This window comes from Rattus norvegicus, chromosome X (genome assembly GCF_021556685.1).
Source record: "Rattus norvegicus strain SHRSP/BbbUtx chromosome X, alternate assembly SHRSP_T2T, whole genome shotgun sequence".
Taxonomy (NCBI): domain Eukaryota; kingdom Metazoa; phylum Chordata; class Mammalia; order Rodentia; family Muridae; genus Rattus; species Rattus norvegicus.
Window position 1 is genome coordinate 86,801,828 of NC_141554.1, and position 22,303 is coordinate 86,824,130.

The following is a 22,303-nucleotide window of genomic DNA, read 5'->3' on the forward strand; positions in this document are numbered from 1 at the left end:
TATGTAACTATTTTCTTCAAGAATTAAAACTGCTACTTTGAGTTATTGTTGTTTATTCAAAGGAGTATGTATATTTTTACATTATTCTGTAGGAAAATAACCAAAACAAGAGAAGGAACTTTCTAACAATACATGTAGCAAGCTTGGGACAAAATCCTTATGCCTTTGACTTTGATCTTATGTCCTAAGTAATACAGCATATCTCCTAAATACATGTATTTTACACACATCCTACACTCCTACTCACTCTTTCAAGGAATATAACTGCACAAAACAATGCTGTTTTAGGTAGAAATTTTTGGAAAATAAACTGGTCTCCCAGCATAGTGTTTCAAAGGACAGAGGACGACGGAAACATCTTGTATTCATTGCATTTTATCTGGAACACAACTTACTTAGGCTTTCTGTGGTACTCTTAGTCAGAGGTAATTAACCACCAATTTTAGAGCACCAACAATTGCACAATGTTAATGTTTAATTAGCGAAAGGGAAGCACCTGTAGTGTAGAGGAAGAGGCTCCGAGATTAGACTATACACATTCAGGTTGCAACAAAAGGCCAATTAAATGAGCACGCTTATCTTCAGGGAAAATATAGTTTCTAAGTTATTAGACAGCATCAACTTATGGGAAGTAAAATTAGTAAGCAACCTCTTGCATATATAATTCATTATTGGCTTTTTACCAGTAAGCACTAATGATAAGTGTTTTGTAGTTTTCCCGTCCATTTAGCTCAAAAGGAGGCTGGTTGTTCTTGTGACAATTAAATAGATCTATGACAAATTTAGCTGAATATGTCATTCTTTCTACTTGACATGTTGCTTTCTCTTCTCTCTCTCTCTCTCTCTCTCTCTCTCTCTCTCACACACACACACACACACACACACACACACACACACACACACAAACCCTGGCCCATATTTTTATTTTTTCATAACTCTGAGTTCAACTGGGGAAGACTATTCTGAACGCTTTCTCACAACAGTAACTTTCCTGCCATTTTAACATTTATAATTATCTTTTTGTGAAAAGATAAAAAGATTTAAAATGATTGTTCTTGGCAGTGGGCCTAAGGTGAAGCTCTGTTGTATTTAATGTGTAAATTATAATGTGTGCAGATGTGAAGAGGGATTTTGTGAAATGCTCATTTAACCACAAGAATTTAAAGGAAGCTGTCAGAGAGTTTGCACTCTGTAGCAGTGAATAATCATTGAAAAGCACCTCATAATATGTTTTATACAAAGGGTAAACGAGTAGTTTAGGTTAAATTCAACCAATAACTTTCTGGAAGACAGGAAGATAAAGGGAATAGTAGCTTGTCAGCAAGAATTTACCAAAAAGCAAGCCCTTTCCTTTCTGACTGTTACTTTGGAAGATATTTGAAATAAATAATTTTCATGTATTTTAATGTAAATTGAGAATTACCTTGCTCATCAACAGGCCTTACTTCCCCTTCTTTTCAACTGAATTCATTTAAGGCTTTCCTAGTCAAATGCATGTGTAGTAGAATCCTAGCATCTAACTAGGAGAATAAAAGAAACCATCTTTAAATTTTTGCATCTTGTCAATTAAAAATAAATGTTGCTTTTCTAAATTGAGATTGTAAAAATATTCAGTGTGTTCCTCCTCTGTTGTACCGATTAATAACATTGCCACCTGTTTATTTTGCTCTTTTAAGCTAGTTAAGGGACAGTACTTAGCAGTCATTAAATTTGGCTTTTATTGTACCTCTAAAACTCCAAAATGGGAGAAAGCTATTCAGTTAAGAGTGCTGAGCGCAGCTATATATGTAGCAGAGGATGGCTTTATCTGGCATCAGTGGGAGGGGAGGCCCTTGATCTTGTGGAGGTTTGATGACCCAGGGTCCTGAATGCTAGGGTAGTGAGGTGGGAGTGGGTGGGTGGGAGCATCCTCATAGAAGCAGGGAGAGGGTGTGGCATAGGGGTTTTGTGGAGGGGAAACTTGGAAGGGAGATACTATTTGAAATGTAAATAAATAAAATAACCAATAAATTCTTTTTAAAAAGTAGTGCTCAAGAGATCCTCATCTGAAAATGTGTTCAAAAAGTAAAACCCTAAATAAGTTTTTATATATTTATATACTTTTCAATTTTTCTATGTCAACCTCATCATATAAATTATAGATACGAATATATAGTATTGTGGTTTCAGAAAATATTTCAGAATAGCTTATTCATATTATGTCACTGGGAACTAGAAAGAGTAAACAAGAAAATAATAGTTAGCTACCAAATTTTGTTTGTATGTGCATGAGTGTGTTTGTGTGTATGTTTAATTTAGAGAAGATAATACTAGAAAAGACTGAAATTTGCTTGTCTGAATGTGATGTAATCATTGACTTTGCAAAGCTAAAACAAGTGAAAATAACATTATAATAGAAACACTGTCAAAGAAAATGCATGGTGCCACCATTACAATATAAAGTGTCAATCTAATTAAACTGATCAATATGGCACAAAGAAACTCACATAGAACTTAGAAATTATAATTCAAGGAGAAAAATATTTTTGTGTGTGAAATATGTTCGTCTATATTTAGTTGCCCTTGCTATTTTGTCTTCAAATGTGGTTGTGATGTTTGGATCTGCTCAAATTTATATTGTTCTAAAAGGAAAGAGAGGAAATAGAATGTATCATTTTATGAATTTATTGTAAAACCGTATTAAAATATACACAATGTGAAATCTGCCATGTTAATGTTTTTCGGTGGTATTATTTATATTTCTCTGACAGTGTAACAGTTATCTAAAAATGTGCCATCTTGTAAAATGTTCCTCCTACAGATCTGTGATTATAAATCCTGTGACCAATATTTGTCCCTCCTCTCTCATCTATCTGTCCCAACTTATGATAGTCTCCATTTAGCTTTCTGCTTCTGTTACAGCTGACTTCCTTAGATTTCAAATGTGAGTGCAATCATTCAGTGATTTGACCTTCTGTGCTTATATTATTTCACTCAATATTATTTAATTTTGCCCATGTTTTCACAAAAGAATTTTAAACTGAATAATTGCTAGTGTGTGTGTGTGTGTGTGTGTGTGTGTGTGTGTGTGTGTGTGTGTGTGTGTGTGTGTTGTATGTGTTATCTTTGTCCATTCAGCAGCTGATGAACTTTTGATCTGGTAGATAAAAATTTCGAGTAGTAATAAAATAAATCTGATGGTTGAAGTAACTCTTTAACTTATTATTCAACTTCCTTTGGATCTATATTCAGTAGTAGACCAGTTGATTCAAATAGACATTATACTTTTCTGCAATATTTTAGGACCTCCATGCATTTTCTATTGTAGTTGTATAAACTTATTTTTCCACCCTTTCCGCCCTTTACTCAACATCCTTGCCACCCCTCATTATCCCTTCGCATTGATAATAACCATTCTAACAGGAGTGAAATAATATCTCATTGCATCTGTTCTTTTTCCTCTGATGATTCAAGATCTGTAAGAATTTTTCATATACTTATTAGCCATTTTTATTTTCTATTAGGAATTTTCTGCACAGAATCTACCTATTATAGTTGTCTTCTTGATATTGAATTGTTTGGGTTCCATATAAATCATATTCTATTTATTTGATGCAGAGTTTTAAAGAAATTTATTCCACTCTGCAGGTAACATTTTTTTAAATCCTGATATGTGTTTTGGGCTTTGTTGTTAGTGTAAATATATTTATGTATTTCTTGGCTTTCTTTTGTAGTACATTGGTAAAATGTCTGTATTTGGTACCCATGACACTTTGACTTCTGTAGATTCACAACATATTTTAAAGTAAAACAATGTGACACTGTCACCTTTGGGTTTTTCTTTTTTCTTTTTGGCTTAAGATTTATTTTCTTTAATGCATTGATATTACGATAGAAATTTCCTTGATCACAATAGGTACTATGAATATTTAAAAACTATTTTCAAAACTAAAATTTTAAAAACTAATATGTTTTATTCTTTGAATGTTTCATACATTTAATCAATGTATGTTTACCATATATACCCCACTTTCTTCTCAAACTCCCCTTAATGCCTCCGACCTCATCTCCCTCACATCTTTGTATCTTCCTATTTTTATTGTTAATATTTCCTTGTGTACAACAGATCTGCTCATATTCTAATGAGCATAGAGTCTTTCACTGGCCATAAGGAACCTACATAGTATACACTGTTCTAAGAATCAACTTAGAGCAGCTATGGTTACCAGCATGAGATGAAACCAGTCAAAATCCTCCTAAGGATTAGGGAGGTTTCCCTCAAGGTCCTACCATTATCAGAAGAGTGCTGATGGCTGCTAAAGGGGAGTCAATCTGAGAAAAACCAAAGTATTTGAGAAAAAACAACTTAGATTTATAAAGATACAGTTTGTCTCTTAGTTTAAGACATTTTAGATTACTCCAGTTCCTTTGGCCAGGCATTACATCATGACAAGGGGGTGTTCACCCTATGAGAATCAGGAAGGTGAGAGGGAAAAGATGAATGGGGTGGGAGGGAAAGGGAAAAGTAAGCAACATACTTTATTGTTCTGGATCACACTAACAGTGGCATAATTCTTCCAAGGAGACTCTGCCTCCTATGTTTCATAACTTCTGAATAGTACCCCTGGCTAGAAATAAAGACATTATTATAGTCTTTTTGAAGGGACAATTAAGATCCAAACTATAACATCTTCAGTCTCTGATATTATCCTGTTGGATTCCTATTGGATTATGTTCTGCTGAGGCTCTGTTTCTGAGTTCTTTGATAGTAGGCTAAATATTTGGTATGCTTGTGGTTGTGGTTGCCTACATGGCAGGAAGTTCTCACACTGGATCATTGGATAGTTCTCTGGGTTGGTTGTATTACTTACATATCATGACCATAATGAGCAGAAACTGAAAAAAAAAGTTTGTTTCATGACCACTACTGAGGTCGATGTCCTGAGGTCAATCATTGTGGTTACAAATAGGCAAAGCCACAGTGGTTTTCTGATTGACTAGATCATAGTATCCTATTGCAGTTGTGGAAAGTAGTAATTTATTTTAAGGGATGTTTCAAGATCTACAGTATGATTCAGGTCAAGGCTTTATAGGGTATTTTATGAAAGTACATCCCTCTAAGTTTCTAGTAGGCAGATATACTGTCCTCCTACAGGAAATATAGGCAGAACCAAAATAATGTGATGTTAATAATCTTCTGGAGATAATATCTGATTTGTCTGACACTAATTCCCAGACCACAGCTGAGAGACACTTTAGCTGAATTTTTGTGTCACTTGTGGGTAACCTGTTTAACCTGTGTCAGAAAGAAGTACTTTCCTACTAAGATATCAGTGTATAGGGCTATTCCTTGATTTCTAGGTAAATGATATATTTTGTGGGGTCAAGGTTAAATGGGGGTATTATCAAGCTCTTACTGGGGAAAAGGGCTATTTCTGGATTGGATGCCTGAGAAATAGTTTGTTGGTCTATCACAAAAATACTTTCAAAATGGTCTTCTTAGGCCATAGTCTTCACTGAAATATTAAAAGATCCTATATGATCTGTAGGGTTCTGAAGATAGACTTTGTCTTTATATGCAGGTGGAATTATTGTTCTGTGAGATGAGTCATGGGAGTTACTTATAATTTTATGCATCGAACATCTTTAATGAAGTAAACTGGACATGTTTTAGGGGATAAAATCATAGTGTTGAGCAATGAATTCAGATAACCTGATAGCATTTTACTTCTATTTCAACACATACTATCATATCATCTGCAAATAGTGATATTTTGACTTCTTCCATTCCAATTTGTATCCCTTTGACTTTCTTTTGTTATCTGATTCCTCTGGCTAGGACTTCAAGAACTATATTTAATAAGTAGGGAGAGAGTAGGCAGTCCCTGATTTTAGTGGGATTGCTTCAAGTTTCTCTCCATTTAGTTTAACGTTAGCTGCTGGTTTGTTGTATATTGCTTTTACTATGTTTAGATATGGGCCTTGAATTCCTGTTCTTTCTGGGACTTTTATCATGAAGGGGTGTTGGATTTTCTCAAATGCTTTCTCAGCATCTAATTAAATGATCATGTGGCTTTTATCCTTGAGTTTGTTTACATAGTGGATTACGTTGATGGATTTCCAAATATTGAACTATCCATGCATCCCTGGGATGAAGTCTACTTGATCATGTTGGAAGATCGTTTTGATGTGTTCTTGGATTCGGCTTGCGAGAATTTTTTATTTATTTTTTATTTATTTTTTATTTATTTTTTATTTTTATTTATTTTTATTTTTTTTAACGTGAGTATTTCTTATTTACATTTTGAGTGTTATTCCCTTTCCCGATTTATGGGCCAACATCCCCCTAATCCCTCCCCCTCCCCTTCATGGGCTTGCAAGAATTTTATTGAGTATTTTTGCGTCAATATTCATAAGGGAAATTGGTCTGAAGCTCTCTTTCTTTGTTGGGCCTTTGTGTGGTTTAGGTATAAGAGTAATTGTGGCTTCATAGAAGGAATTCGGTAGTGCTCCATCTGTTTCAATTTTGTGGAATAGTTTGGATAATATTGGTATGAGGTCTTCTATGAAGGTCTGATAGAATTCTGCACTAAACCTGTCTGGACCTGGGCTCTTTTTGGTTGGGAGACCTTTAATGACTGCTTCTATTTCCTTAGGAGTTATGGGGTTGTTTAACTGGTTTATCTGTTCCTGATTTAACTTCGGTACCTGGTATCTGTCTAGGAAATTGTCCATTTCCTGCAGATTTTCAAGTTTTGTTGAATATAGGCTTTTATAGTCAGATCTGATGATTTTTTGAATTTCCTCTGAATCTGTAGTTATGTCTCCCTTTTCATTTCTGATTTTATTAATTTGGACGCACTCTCTGTGTCCTCTCGTTAGTCTGGCTAAGGGTTTATCTATCTTGTTGATTTTCTCAAAGAACCAACTTTTGGTTCTGTTGATCCTTTCTATGGTCAATATAGGCTTTTTTACTTGAAGAACTTCCTTGTTGAAATATAGAACATAATCATTTCCAGATTTGAAATTAGGCTTAGTTAATGATCCTTCAAAATTATGCATACATACACACAAAACATGTATAGACAGGAATTCTGTCTTGCTTCTTCCTTTCAGTACTGGGTTTTTGTCTGTCTCGAAACTGTGCAAGCCCTATGCATGCTGCCAGAGTCTCTGTGGGTTAATTTGTGCATGGTCTTGTTGTATTTGCAAGTCACTGTATCTTAGAGTCATTCATCTATACTGTCTCTTAAAATGTTTCTATCTATTCTGTATAGATCCCTGAGCCTTGTGAGGAGGGACTTTATAAAGCTATTCCATTTAGGACTGGGTGTTCCAACGTCTCTCTATCACACATTGTTCATTTTTAGACCTCTGAGTCTATCTACTGCAAGAAACTTCTTTGATGAGGGTTGACTCTATGGATATAGAAATATAATTGAATTCCTATCCATTAAAATAACAAAGTAAATTGTTTTCACCTTCCTAATCAACTAATTTACCTTCCTAAGATCACCTTAGGTTGGACATTAACACTGTCCTGGCTGCTTTTCTTGATTAATTCTATTTCTGAAGTGTTAAATATCTAAATTATTCGGGGATTATATAGACTGGTAATTGCTGAAGAGACTTTATATGCTCAGTAGGAAAGACATTGTTTTGTTAGTTTTAATAGACTCCTTAATGCTCATTTTAAAGTATCCTTTGGAATAACCATTAAATATGACCTATATGTTGATATAGACTAGCTGGCACAGGAAAAAATGAAACTAAACAAAACTTAAAATAGCAGTCAGCAGAGCAGAATATGTGAACCCTTCTTAAGGCAATGGAGTTTAAAAACATTGGCCTCAGCAACCCAAATACTATGGCATTTTTCATAGTGAAAGAGTTCTTCTTTCAAATACTATAATTAACAGAGTAAAACTAGTAGTCCAGCTGGCATGTTGCCACATACTTGTAATGCTAGAATGGATATTTATACTTTATTTTACATGTAGTAACTAAAAAAAAGTATCTCTTGTAGAGCAGACAAAAACATGATGAAAGGAATATTTCATCACAATTCTTGGAACAGTTTAAGTAGACTTTATTAAAATACAATGGGGCAACCTGTCACACAGTTAGAAAAAGATGAAGCAATGGAGACATGACCTAGAGTGTCAGAGGTAACTGATGAGAGAAGTTATAATATGGATAATACAGGTAACAGTGAAAGACAAATGCTGGGAGATTGGCAAGGAAAGACAAAAAGAGAAGACAGGAGAGTGGGGATTGGGAATGAATATGCTGATTTAAAAGTGTTAATGCAGTGCATCAAATGTAAATTTCAAACTCTTGTTAGATGTTTTCCACAGTTATATACTTAATGATGTCTTCATTTTTCCAAAGCTACCTGAAACTGATTTGATATACATTGGGAGAGTAGTTTTTTTAATTCAAAACATTCTGAGGTTTGCTAAGGAAAATTGATTTTATTGATGTTTACAGGATCTATTCAAGCAGAATCAGAAATATCTCCAAAGAATTCGTGTCAGAAAACAGCATTTCCACTATATAGCTTTTGCTTTTTATATTAAAACCTTGTTAGAATTCAGAAAATGTATGGCAAACACCAATCTCCTTCAAATATAGTAACACCTGGCCTAGAATACATTTCATTTAAATAGAGAACAGTTTGTAAATGAAGAATAAAATAACTTCACTGTTATAGCTTATATGAGGTAATTAGGCAACTCTTGAGTTTTTAATGATACCTGATTTCTTCTTCAGCTAGACAAAAAGCAAATATTTGACATTAGCAGGGAGTTGAAACATCTCAATAGTAAATAGTAACTGTAAGCAATTCAATTACACTTATATGAATGCATAAACATGGCTTTTCCCCATAAACCTTGATATTATATGCATTAGTCCTTCAAAGTTAAGGTTATCCTTCATCTTTTCAGTATCTTTATGCTAAAAGTATTTTCCCAAAAGTTTCCAATACTAAAATATATCTTCCATTTAACAAGTCCATATTTACATTTTGGGTATGCTTAAAAATTATCAAAAATGTAATGAGTGAATAGTAATTTCTCCTCGTATTCGTCGCTCTCAGAGATACTTAAGCTACCACAAACCAAGACCTGCCAGTTTGACATAAGTACCATTCTATAAGAGTTACCATAGTGATTCCTTTCTAGTTCTGGACTTGAAACATTTTATTTACGGTATATGTTAAATGCTCACATTTTTCATGGATTACTTTTTTCTTACTTGCTGAATAGGTTGCTTCTGCCATTGATATAGACTGGAATACAATCTAGTGCAATGGTTAAACAACTGATTAGTTTGCTGTCACTGAGAAAGAATGAATTCAGGTTGCTGTGCAGAATTTGTTTTTCTCCATAAACACAGAAAGGTCAGGTAGAGTTAAACTACCATTGGCGTCTTTGATACATTGTAATAAATATCAACCACAAATATTAATCCATGATCCAATTAAAATTCTTAGTGTTCCAGCAAAAAAAAAAATATCCTGACTTAGTTAAACACATACAGGTAATCATTAGAGTCCTTTCCTAGGCCGGTGGACAACACCTTCAGAGATAGTATCAGTGTTTGTATTGAACATGTACTAAAGGATGAAACATTATACACTTATGATTCTGTTGAAGGATTTTAAACATCAAAAATTCTAAAAAGTGAAGACCGAGTTTTGCATTAATGTGGATAGTTCCCTGTTAAGGAATTCAGTTGAAGTATTCTCACATGCTGCTAGTAAATATATCCTTAACTGTCAGTAAGTAAATCTTTGGCTGTTCTTTAAGTCTGTCACAGAATGTAGTCTTTGTTTTTTAAGGAATAGTACAAAAAGTTGACTGACAAAGATCTAACCTTATTTACCACGAAATTAACGACTGCTTATAAAATTTATATTAAATAATGTAATGGTTCAAGGCACCATGGGTTTATAAGTTTTGTTTTGTTTTACATTTGAAACTAAGAAGCTAACTGCTTTCACTTTGCTCTTTGATTCATAAATAGATAGTTGTATGAAATAAAAAAAAGGTTAACAGGGAAATTTCATACTCTGAGTTTTGAGAGAATCAGCTTCAATGTACATTGCAACTGGAAACAGATATGGCACAGAATATCATATGTTGCTCCTAGAAGACTCACTGAACTGTCTTGGAGAGCTGCCAGCTTTACAGGGTTTATAAATTGATTGCAACTCTAGTTCAATCACAGAAGTATGAAGTGCCATTATTATTTATGTGATTTTTTTACACATTAAGTTATGCTAAACAGTTTTATCAAATGAAGAAAGCCATATTAGGATAACTTACATAAAAAGATAGACCTAGATAAAATCAGGACACTGAAGTAATTTAAATGTACATAATCTTTAGATGTTATAGTGATAATACTTCTATAAAACTGAATCTCTTAATAGTTTAGCTAGGTAATGTAGGAATCTCATTGCTATTTTGTGGGGTTATCTGACACATTTCTTAGCAACGTCTTTTTATAGAGTACATACGGTTGACATACTAGGAGAGCTATTTGTGTAGCGACTTTAAAGGAGGAGGGTGTTTCATTTTACACAGTACAAATAACCTTGTAATTAAACTGAAACAAATAATTGCCAAGAAGCAATTATCATTCAATTAAAGAGTAATTACATGGCTATTTGTGCCCTGTAACATAAAGCATTACGGAGATCAGTAATGCAATCAATATTTTAGTGGAAACACGATGTTGCAATGATGGACCTTTCAACCTATACTGATTAAATTGTCATCCAAATAACAGTTTCCTAGTTAAATTGCCACATGTTTATTTGTCTTGATTAATATGTAAGTATCTGCCTGATGATAATAAATCTTTTAAAGATAAGGAGCATCACAGGATCATCTATCAAGATGTGTGATCTTTCACAGCTTTTACTGAAGTCTACATAGTCTTTCATCATTTTCTCAGGAATATCTTGGAAGGAAAAAATAGGAAATTTAGAAGTACTAATGTGTTACTATATATTGTAATGAAGTCTGAAATTATAAATAATATCAATTATATTGCATTTTAAATACAATTTTACTAATGATAGATAAATTGAACCAGCCTAATTTCAATAACTTTCTCTTGGGGGTTAAATCTTGCAAAAATACTAAAGTTGGTGAAATCTGCATGGGATTTCTGTTCAAGTACATTTAAGCATGTTTATAAAGTGATATCGTATCACTATACTCATCATACTAATAGAAAAATCCCAACAAATAACCTTTCTTCAGCTTACATTTTAACCTATGTATAGCACTACCACAGGCAATAGATACCAAGTACATATTTATTTACTGGATGAATCGACAAGTGATATGGTTATTATGTATATATATGATTGCAGGAGCAGTTAGCTGTTAATCAGGTCTTTAAGCTTCTTATGTCTCTTAAAGCATAATAAAGTAATATCTACCATATACTTCTTTGCCATTATATAGTCAGAGTTGAATAAATCATAGGCTGATGCTTATATAATTGCAGGAGAGTACAGGATCTGAAGTGCAATGATTTTCTGATAAATAAATTGGTAGAAATAGGTCTCTGTTCATTTTATTAAGTAGGACAAAACATTTTAAGAACATTTGAAAACTATTGAAACACTGAAATATTTCCCATCTGTCAACAAATAGGTTTACTTAATCATTTTCTGGGCTTTCTGCATGCTACAAACCATAGAAATTCATAAAGATTCAGTTACATATACCACTAACTTTACATATGTGTTCATGGAGTTCATGCTCTAGTTTGGGTGACAGTCAGTCAATCATGCTAAAAGGATAAACAGGAAAATTAAAAGCATAAAAGAATGGAGAATTTGATCCAAAGGAGTTTATATTCATGTGTGTTAGATGTGACATAAGCCATGCATTCTCCAGTACATATCCATTCAATTTCATTTATTTTTTATTCTTAGATTTATATTTTTATTGCACTTCTTAAAATTAACTTTTCAAATGTTATCCCCTCTGCCAGTTTCTGTACCATAAACTTTCTATCGCATCCCCTCTCTCCCTTCTTCTATGAGGTGTTCCTGCACCTATTCACCCACCACTCCTACTCCACCCCCTGCCTCCCCGACATTCCCCTACACTGGGGAGTTCAAGGGCTTCTCCTTCCATTGGTACCAGACAAGGCCATCCTCTGTTACATATGCAGCTGGAGCCATGGCTCTGTTCGTGTATAGTCTTTGGGTAGTGGTTTAGTCCCTGGGAGATCTGGTTGGTTGGTATTGTTTTTATGTGTTTACAACCCCATTAGCTCCTTCAATCCTTTCTCTAACTCCACCAATGGGGACCTCCATCCTCACTTCAATGGTTGGGTATGAGAGTTCACCTCTGTTCTTTTTTTTTTTCTTTGGTTTCCGGGCAAACATCCCCCTCCCCCTCCCCTTCCTTATGGGTGTTCCCCTCCCCATCCTCCCCCCATTGCCGCCCTCCCCCCATAGTCTAGTTCACTGGGGGTTCAGTCTTAGCAGGACCCAGGGCTTCCCCTTCCACTGGTGCTCTTACTAGGATATTCATTGCTACCTATGGGGTCAGAGTCCAGGGTCAGTCCATGTATAGTCTTTAGGTAGTGGCTTAGTCCCTAGAAGCTCTGGTTGCTTGGCATTGTTGTACATATGGGGTCTCGAGCCCCTTCAAGCTCTTCCAGTTCTTTCTCTGATTCCTTCAACACCTCTGTTTTTTGTCATGCTCTGGCAGAGCCTCTCTGGAACAGCTTTATCGGGCTCCTTTTAGCATGCACTTCTTGGCATCTGCAATTTGGTCCAGTTTTGGTGGCTGTAAGTATATGGGCTGGATCGCCAGGTGGAGCAGTCTCTGGATGGCTGTTCCTTCAGTGTCTGGTCCAAATTTGTCCCCATACTTGTTCCTATAACTATTTTTGTTCCCCATTTTAAGCAGAAATGAAGCATCCACACTTTGGTCATCCTTCTTGAGCTTCATGTGGTCTGTGGATTGTATCTTGAGTAATCTGAGCTTTAGGGCTAATATCCACTTATCAGTGAGTGCATACCGTGTGTGTGTGTGTGTGTGTGTGTGTGTGTGTGTGTGTGTGTGTGTGTGTGTTTTATGTGATTGGGTTACCTCACTCAGGATGATATTTTCTAGTTCCATCCATTTGCCTATGAACTTCATGAAGTCATTGTTTTTGATAGTTGAGTAGTACTCCATTGTGTAGATGTACCACATTTTCAGTATCCATTCCTCTGTTGAAGGACATCTGGGTTCTTTCCAGTTTCTGGATACTATAAGAAAAGCTTCTATGAATGTAGTGGAGCATGTGTCCTTGTTATATGTTGGAGCATCTTTTGGGTATATGCCCAGGAGAGGTATAGGGTGTTCCGTTAGGGCAATGTCCAATTTTCTGAGGAACATCCAGAGTGATTTCCAGAGTGGTTGTACCAGTTTGCAATCCCTCCAACAATGGAGGAGTGTTCCTCCTTCTCCACATCCTTGCCAGCATCTGTTGTTACCTGAGTTTTTTGTACCTTAGCCATTCTGACTGATGTGATGTAGAATCTCAGGGTTGTTTTGCCTTGTGTGTCCCTGATGTTGAACATTTCTTTAGGTGCTTCTTAGACATTCTATTCCTCAGTTGAGAATTTTTGTTTAGTTTTGTACCCCATTTTTTAAATAGGGTTATTTAATTCTCTGGAATCTATCTTCTTTTTTTATTGAATACTTTTTTCTTTACATTTGAAATGTTATTCCCTGTCCCGGTTTCCCATCCGTAAGCCACCTATCCCATCCCTCCTCCCCCTTCTTCTATGAAGGTGTTCCCCCTTCACAACCACCCCCCCTTCCTGCTTCCCCACCCTGGCATTTCCTTATACTGGGGCATTCAGCTTAGGCAGGACCAAGGGCTTCTCCTCCCATTGGTGTCCAACAAGGCCATTCTCTGCTACATATGCAGCTGGGGCAATGGGTCTGTCCATGTATACTCTTTGGGTAGTGGTTCAGTCCCTGGGAGATGTTGTTCTTATGGGGTTGCAAGCTCCTTCTGCTCCTTCAGTCCTTTCTCTAACTCTTCCAGTGGAGACAGTTCACATTTCAATGGTTTGGTGATGGCATTCGCCTCTGTATTTTTCATGCTCTGGCAGTCTCAGGAGTCAGCTTTATCAGGCTCTTGTCAGCATGTACTTCTTAGCTTCATCAAATTGTCTAGGTTTTGTGGATACACACACACACACACACACACACACACACACACACACATGCTGGATCCCCATGTGGGGCAGGCTCTGAGTGGCCATTACTTCTGTCTCTGCTCTAAACTTTGTCTCCATATCTCCTCCTATGATTATTTTCCCCCTTTTAAGGACTGAAGTGTCTGCACTTTGTTCATCCTTCTTCTTGAGCTTGAGTTGTCTGTGGGTTGTATTTTGGATATTCAGAGCTTTTGGGCTATTATCTGCTTGTTAGTGAATGCATACCATGTTTTATTTTGTTTTTGTTTTTTCTGGTTTGTTTTTTAATTGGGTTACCTCACTCAGTATGACATTCTCTAGTTCCATTCATTTGCCTATAAATTTCATATTCATTGTTTTTGGTAGCTGAGTAGTACTCCATTGTGTAAACTTGCCACATTTCCTGTATCCATTCCTCTGTTTAAGGATATTTGGGTTGTTTCTGGATTCTGGCTATTATAATTAAGGCTTCTATGAACATTGTGGAACATGGGTCCTTGTCATATGTTAGAGCATCATTTGGCTATTTGTCATACTTTAGATGACAGTGTGAGAAGTGAGGCAGGGATAAAGCACTGCAACAGGAAGAAAATACAAAGAGTAAGCATGTGACTTTAAGTAGGAGGCTTGAAATCTGATGGACACAATAAATTACATAGATGTTTAGATATAGTGACTATTATTTAACCCAATGATTTATCTTCTTTCAATGATAAATATTTTTCACTGCTTTCTAAAGCATATTTGAAGAAAAAGTATATGTTTCCCTTTCTGCACCCTGAAAAGATCTAAGAAGACATAAAATAGGGCCAGGGTAAACAGGACAAGTACATTGAATTAACTAAAATAAATTATGACCCAGTACTGAATAGCAAGTAAGTGATAGAAACATTAAACCAGAAAAAATATTTTCTCTTGCTAGATTGAGACATAGTACTGATGTATAGTGGAAGAAAATAAGACTAACACAATTCATGAAAAATGAGCCTGGTAATAGTACCTCTGTGTAAAATTTCTAGGACTTGTACTTACTGAACAGCAGTTTATTTTATATTGATGGAGCTCTTTACTACTGCAAAGTTGATAGTACATAGTTCAATTTTTATCTTGTGAGTATGAAGCCATTGTTTTGGAAATGTTGCCTATCTGAACCACATACATTTTTAATGCTCTGTGTATTTAACATAGTATTTTGCTGTATTAACCAAAAGTCTTCTTATTCTTCTCTATAAAATGCATTTCTATTAAATGTAAATAACAGCATCTTATCCAAGATTAAAAGTAATATGTGAAATATCAGGCTGCAAGATGGTTCAATGGATAAATGTACTTGTTGCTAAACCTAAGGACTTGAGTTCAATCCCCAGGACACACATGGTAAAAGGGGAGAAGGGCCTTCCACTATTTCTCCTCTAACATCCTCAAACATGCTTTGACATACAATACTGTTATGGAACAAAAACTAATCGAAATGAAATAAAATATATAGTTACTTAAGAATAACTTTATTCTAATATTCTATTATTCGTATGTCTGCAAATTGTGTCAACCTCCAAATGGTGATTTTTGAATAGTATATAAGGACATGAAATGGTGTTAGCAGACATACATATTTGTATTTTATTACTGGAACTGAAAATTATTTATTCCCTATTCCTTTGTAGTCATAATTAAACTCAGGACTGTGTGCATTCAGGGCAGGCTTTCTACTACCCAACTGTAAATGACAGTTTCTGACATTTTCATTTGTGAGCTTTGCACAAGAGCTAAGAATGTGTGAATGCAACAGTTTTCATTAATGCTTTTAGTGTTGATTCAACTAGAATATGTGAGCAGCACAGGTTGGACTTGATGGGTTCAAACCAAAGAGTACAAAAAGCTGGGTGGATATGGAAGGTGGAAGAGATGGAAGAAGGGTAAATACGACACATTACACAAAATTCTCAGCAGACCAGCAAAACTCCACGAACAGATATTTGATCTAAGACAAAGCTAGCCTATATGGCAAATTTTCTTTGTGTAGTAATACCAAAAGAGGCAGAACAAAATCAACATACTAGGAATAAGTTTCCATTGTTCCTCATGGGTTTCCAGTGGCTGTGAAAATGCTAATGAACACTGTGTTTTATTCCTATAATTCACAATTCTGAACCCATCTTCTCTGCTATGGTAAGTAGAGGTTTATACTGTCCAATTTTGTACAGTCTGAATTCTGCGACTCACTGCCTCAGACCTTAATAGCATGTATCAATACCAGGATTCATATAGCATTAAGGATAGAAAGTAGTTTATGGATTCTTCACAACAGGTGGTTTGTATTGCAAAGTATTAGCTTACAAATGAAAGGTTAAGTGAAAGTGGATTCTTGGCAGCTTTAATATTAACCATAATTACATTGTAAAATTTATTGTAAACTGTTAGTTTTCCTTATTAACCCATGGCAGTGCATAGTCTCTAAAGTAATGTTTTATTTCTTCATGACAATTACATAAGATACAAAAAACAAATGAACCAAGTAATAGTATTTGAGTTTTATCTTTGTTTTCCAACAGTTCAAGGCCTGGCAGGCCCCCTAAGCGTTCTTTGGGAGTGTTGCAAGATAATGCACGACTTCTGCCCCATGCAGTCCCAGGCCTCTTATCACCAGGACTTATCACTCCAACAGGTAATGCAATCCATCAGCCTTGTCTCTTCTTACTGCCAAGAGTTGAAACAAACTAATATTCATGTGTCTTTTCCATATAAGCTTTCCTTTTTTATTGGATATTTTATTTATTTAGATTTCAAATGTTATCCTCTTTCTCAGTTTCCCGTGTGGAACACCCCCCCATTCCAGCTTCCCTCCCCTTGTTTCTATGAGTGTGATCCCCAACCCATGCACCCACTATAGCTTACATGCCATGGCATTTTGCTACACAAGGACATCTATCCTTCCCAGGACAAAGGGCCTCCCTTCCTATTGGTGTCCAGAAAGTCTATGCTCTTCTACAAATGTAGCTGGAGCCATGGGTCCTTCTCTTTGGGAGATGCTTTAGTCCCTGGGAGTTCTGGGGGATCTGGTTGGTTGATAATGTTGTTCTTCCTATGGGATTGCAAACCCCTGCAGCTACTTCAGTCAATCCTTTTTCTAACTCTTCCATTGGGAACCCAGTGCTAAGTCCAATGGTTAGCAGCAAGCATCCTCATCTATCAGTAAGGCTCTGACAGAGCCTAAAAGGAGACATTCATATTAGGCTCCTGTTAGCAAGCACTTCTTGGCGTCAGCAATAGTGACTGGGTTGGGTCGCTGCATGTGGAATGGATTCCCAGAGGGTAAAGTCTCTGGATGGCCTTTCCTTCAGTCTTAGTTCCACATTTCGTCTCCATATTTCCTCCATTGATTATTCTGTTTCCCCTTCTAAGAAAGACTGAAGCAAACGCACTCTGGTCTTCCTTCTTCTTGAGCTTCATAAGGTCTATATTTTTTTAATTTGTTTCTTCCTTGAGCAAGTTATTAGTGAATACAGTGTTCTTCAGCTTCCATATGTATTTTGGATTTCTGTTGATTTTGCTGTTATTGAAGACCAGTTTTAGTCCATGGTAATCTGATAGTATGCATGGAATTGTTTCAATCTTCTTCTATCTGTTGATGCCTGTTTTGTGACCAATTATGTGGTTAATTTTGGAGAAGGACCATGAGGTGCTGAGAAGAAGGTATATTCTTTTGCTTTAAGATGAAATATTCTTTAGATAGCTATTAAATTTATTTGGCTCATTAATTCTGGCAGTTTCACTGTGTATCTGTTTAGTTTGTTTCCATTATCTGAAAATTGATAAGAGTGCAATGTTACAGTCTCCCATTATTATTGTGTCAGGTGAAATGTGTGCTTTGAGCTTTAGTAAAGTTTCTTTTATGAATGTAGGTGCCCTTGAATTTGGAGCATAGATATTAAGAATTGAGAGTTCATCCTGATAATTTTTTTTTCCTTTGACAAGTATGAAGTGTCCTTTGTTATCTTTTTTGATGACGTGTGGTTGAAAGTCAATTTTATTCGGTATTACAATGGCTACTCCAGCATGTTTGGAAACATTTGATTGGAAATTTTTTCCAGCCCTTCACTCTGAGGTAGTGGCTGTCTTTGTCACTGAGGTGTGTTTCCTGTATATAGCAAAATGCTGGGACTTGTTTACCTATACAATCTGTTACTCTCTGTCTTTTTACTGGGGAATTGAGTCCAGTGATATTAAGAGATATTAAAGAATAGTGATTGTTGGTAGAGGAGGGCCCAAGAGCAGCAGGACCACTGCGTCTGAGACACCGCCAGAACCTGAAGGGATCACCAGATAAACAGTTCTCTGCACCCAAATCCTGTGAGAGGGAGAGCTAAACCTTCAGAGAGGCAGACACGCCTGGGAAACCAGAAGAGACTGCACTCTGCACACATCTCTGACGCCAGAGGAAAACACCAAACGCCATCTGGAACCCTGGTGCACAGAGGCTCCCGGAAAGGGCAACGCAGATCTTCCTGGTTGCTTCCGCCCCAGAGAGCTCGTAGGCACCAACCCACGAGCGAACTTGAGCCTCGGGACCACAGGTAAGACCAACTTTTCTGCTGCAAGAGACCTGCCTGGTGAACTCAGGACACACAGAGGCAAAATTCCTCTAGGACCGGGCACTTCCTGTGTTTACCTGGAGCCCCAAACCCGCGGATCCTGTCCCGCAGCAGCTCTCTGCTCCCAAACCCCGTGGGAGAGAGACCTCACCGCCTGGTCAGGTGGGCACTCCTGAGGCTGCAGAGCGGAAGAGACCACCAACACTGCCCACCCCTGCCCACATCCCTGGCCCAAGAGGAAACTGTATAAGGCCTCTGGGTTCCCATAGAGGAGGGCCCAAGAGCAGCAGAACCGCTGCGTCTGAGACACCTCCAGAACCTGAAGGGATCTACCTTATAAACAGTTCTCTGCACCCAAATTCCGTGAGAGGGGGAGCTAAACCTTCAGAGAAGCAGACACGCCTGGGAAACCATAAGAGACTGCACTCTGCACACATCTCTGACGCCAGAGGAAAACACCAAATGCTATCTGGAACCCGGGTGCACAGAAGCTCCCGGAAAGGGTGGCGCAGATCTTCCTGGTTGCTGCCGCCAGGGAGAGCTCATAAGCAACACCCAACGAGCAAACTTGAGCCTCTGGTCCACAGGTAAGACGAAATTTTCTGCTGCAAGTGACCTGCCTGGTGAACTCAAGACACAAGCCCACAGGAACAGCTGAAGACCTGTAGAGAGGAAAAACTACACGCCCGAAAGCAGAACACTCTGTCCCCATAACTGGCTGAAAGAAAACAGGAAAACAGGTCTACAGCACTCCTGACACACAGGCTTATAGGACAGTCTAGCCACTGTCAGAAATAGCAGAACAAAGTAACACTAGAGATAATCTGATGGCGAGAGGCAAGCGCAGGAACCCAAGCAACAGAAACCAAGACTACAATGGCATCATCGGAGCCCAATTCTCCCACCAAAATAAACATGGAATATCCAAACACACCAGAAAAGTAAGATCTAGTTTCAAAATCATATTTGATCATGATGCTGGAGGACATCAAGAAAGACTTGAAGAACTCGCTTAGAGAAACACAGGAAAACATTAATAAACAAGTAGAAGCCCATAAAGAGGAGTCACAAAAATCCCTGAAAGAATTCCAGGAAAACAAAATCAAACAGTTGAAGGAATTAAAAATGGAAATAGAAGCAATCAAGAAAGAACACATGGAGAAAAAAAAAAAAAAGAAAGAACACATGGAAACAACCCTGGATATAGAAAACCAAAAGAAGAGACAAGTAGCTGTAGATACGAGCTTCACCAACAGAATACAAGAGATGGAAGAGAGAATCTCAGGAGCAGAAGATTCCATAGAAATCATTGACTCAACTGTCAAAGATAATGTAAAGCGGAAAAAGCTACTGGTCCAAAACATACAGGAAATCCAGGACTCAATGAGAAGATCAAACCTAAGGATAATAGGTATAGAAGAGAGTGAAGACTCCCAGCTCAAAGGACCAGTAAATATCTTCAACAAAATCATAGAAGAAAACTTCCCTAACCTAAAAAAAGAGATACCCATAGGCATACAAGAAGCCTACAGAACTCCAAATAGATTGGACCAGAAAAGAAACACCTCCCGTCACATAATAGTCAAAACACCAAACGCACAAAATAAAGAAAGAATATTAAAAGCAGTAAGGGAAAAAGGTCAAGTAACATATAAAGGCAGACCTATCAGAATCACACCAGACTTCTCGCCATAAACTATGAAGGCCAGATGATCCTGGACTGATGTCATACAGACCCTAAGAGAACACAAATGCCAGCCCAGGTTACTGTATCCTGCAAAACTCTCAATTAACATAGATGGAGAAACCAAGATATTCCATGACAAAACCAAATTTACACAATATCTTTCTACAAATACAGCACTATAAAGGATAATAAATGGTAAAGCCCAACATAAGGAGGCAAGCTATACCCTAGAAGAAGCAAGAAAGTAATCGTCTTGGCAACAAAACAAAGAGAAGAAAAGCACACAAACATAACCTCATATACAAATATGAATATAACAGGAAGCAATAATCACTATTCCTTAATATCTCTCAACATCAATGGCCTCAACTCCCCAATAAAAAGACATAGATTAACAAACTGGACACGCAACGAGGACCCTGCATTCTGCTGCCTACAGGAAACACACCTCAGAGAGAAAGACAGACACTACCTCAGAGTGAAAGGCTGGAAAACAAATTTCCAAGCAAATGGTCAGAAGAAGCAAGCTGGAGTAGCCATTCTAATATCAAATAAAATTAATTATCAATTAAAAGTCATCAAAAAATATAAGGAAGGACACTTCATATTCATCAAAGGAAAAATCCACCAATGTGAACTCTCAATCCTAAATATCCATGCCCCAAATACAAGGGCACCTACATACGTAAAAGAAACCTTACTATAGCTCAAAACACACATTGCACCTCACAAAATAATAGTAGGAGATTTCAACACCCCACTCTCATCAATGGACAGATCATGGAAACAGAAATTAAACAGAGATGTAGACTGACTAAGAGAAGTCATGAGCCAAATGGACTTAACAGATATTTATAGAACATTCTATCCTAAAGCAAAAGGATATACCTTCTTCTCAGCTCCTCATGGTACTTTCTCCAAAATTGACCATATAATTGGTCAAAAAACGGGCCTCAACAGATAAAGAAAGATCGAAATAATCCCATGCGTGCTATCAGAACACCACGGCCTAAAACTGGTCTTTAATAACAATAAGGGAAGAATGCCCACGTATATGTGGAAATTGAACAATGCTGTACTCAATGATAACCTGGTCAAGGAAGAAATAAAGAAAGAAATTAAAGACTTTTTAGAATTTAATGAAAATGAAGGTACAACATACCCAAACTTATGGGACACAATGAAAGCTGTGCTAAGAGAAAAACTCATAGCGCTGAGTGCCTGCAGAAAGAAACAGGAAAGAGCATATGCCACCAGCTTGACAGCACACCTAAAAGCTCTAGAACAAGAAGAAGCAAATACACCCAGGAGGAGTAGAAGGCAGGAAATAATCAAACTCAGAGCTGAAATCAAGCAAGTAGAAACAAAAAGGAACATAGAAAGAATCAACAGAACCAAAAGTTGGTTCTTTGAGAAAATCAACAAGATAGATAAACCCTTAGACAGACTAATGAGAGGACACAGAGAGTGTGTCCAAATTAACAAAATCAGAAATGAAAAGGGAGACATAACTACAGATTCAGAGGAAATTCAAAAAATCATCAGATCTTACTATAAAAACCTATATTCAACAAAACTTGAAAATCTTCAGGAAATGGACAATTTCCTAGACAGATACCAGGTATCGAAGTTAAATCAGGAACAGATAAACCAGTTAAACAACCCCATAACTCCTAAGGAAATAGAAGCAGTCATTAAAGGTCTCCCAACCAAAAAGAGCCCAGGTCCAGTTGGGTTTAGTGCAGAATTCTATCAGACCTTCATAGAAGACCTCATACCAATATTATCCAAACTATTCCACAAAATTGAAAC

General features: G+C 36.8%; 1 protein-coding gene across 50 annotated transcripts in view; it reads left to right on the forward strand.

Moving 5' to 3' along the window:
- Positions 1-22,303, forward strand: part of Dach2 (dachshund family transcription factor 2) — a 563,517-nt gene that overhangs the window by 250,690 nt on the left and 290,524 nt on the right. For all 50 annotated transcript variants that reach the window (XM_087599387.1, XM_087599389.1, XM_087599396.1 and 47 more), the window contains 1 exon segment: positions 16,765-16,877. Coding sequence is in view for 31 of the 50 variants with exons in the window: in XM_087599384.1 (XP_087455510.1) it covers positions 16,765-16,877 (113 nt within the window). In the remaining 19 variants the exon portion in view is untranslated.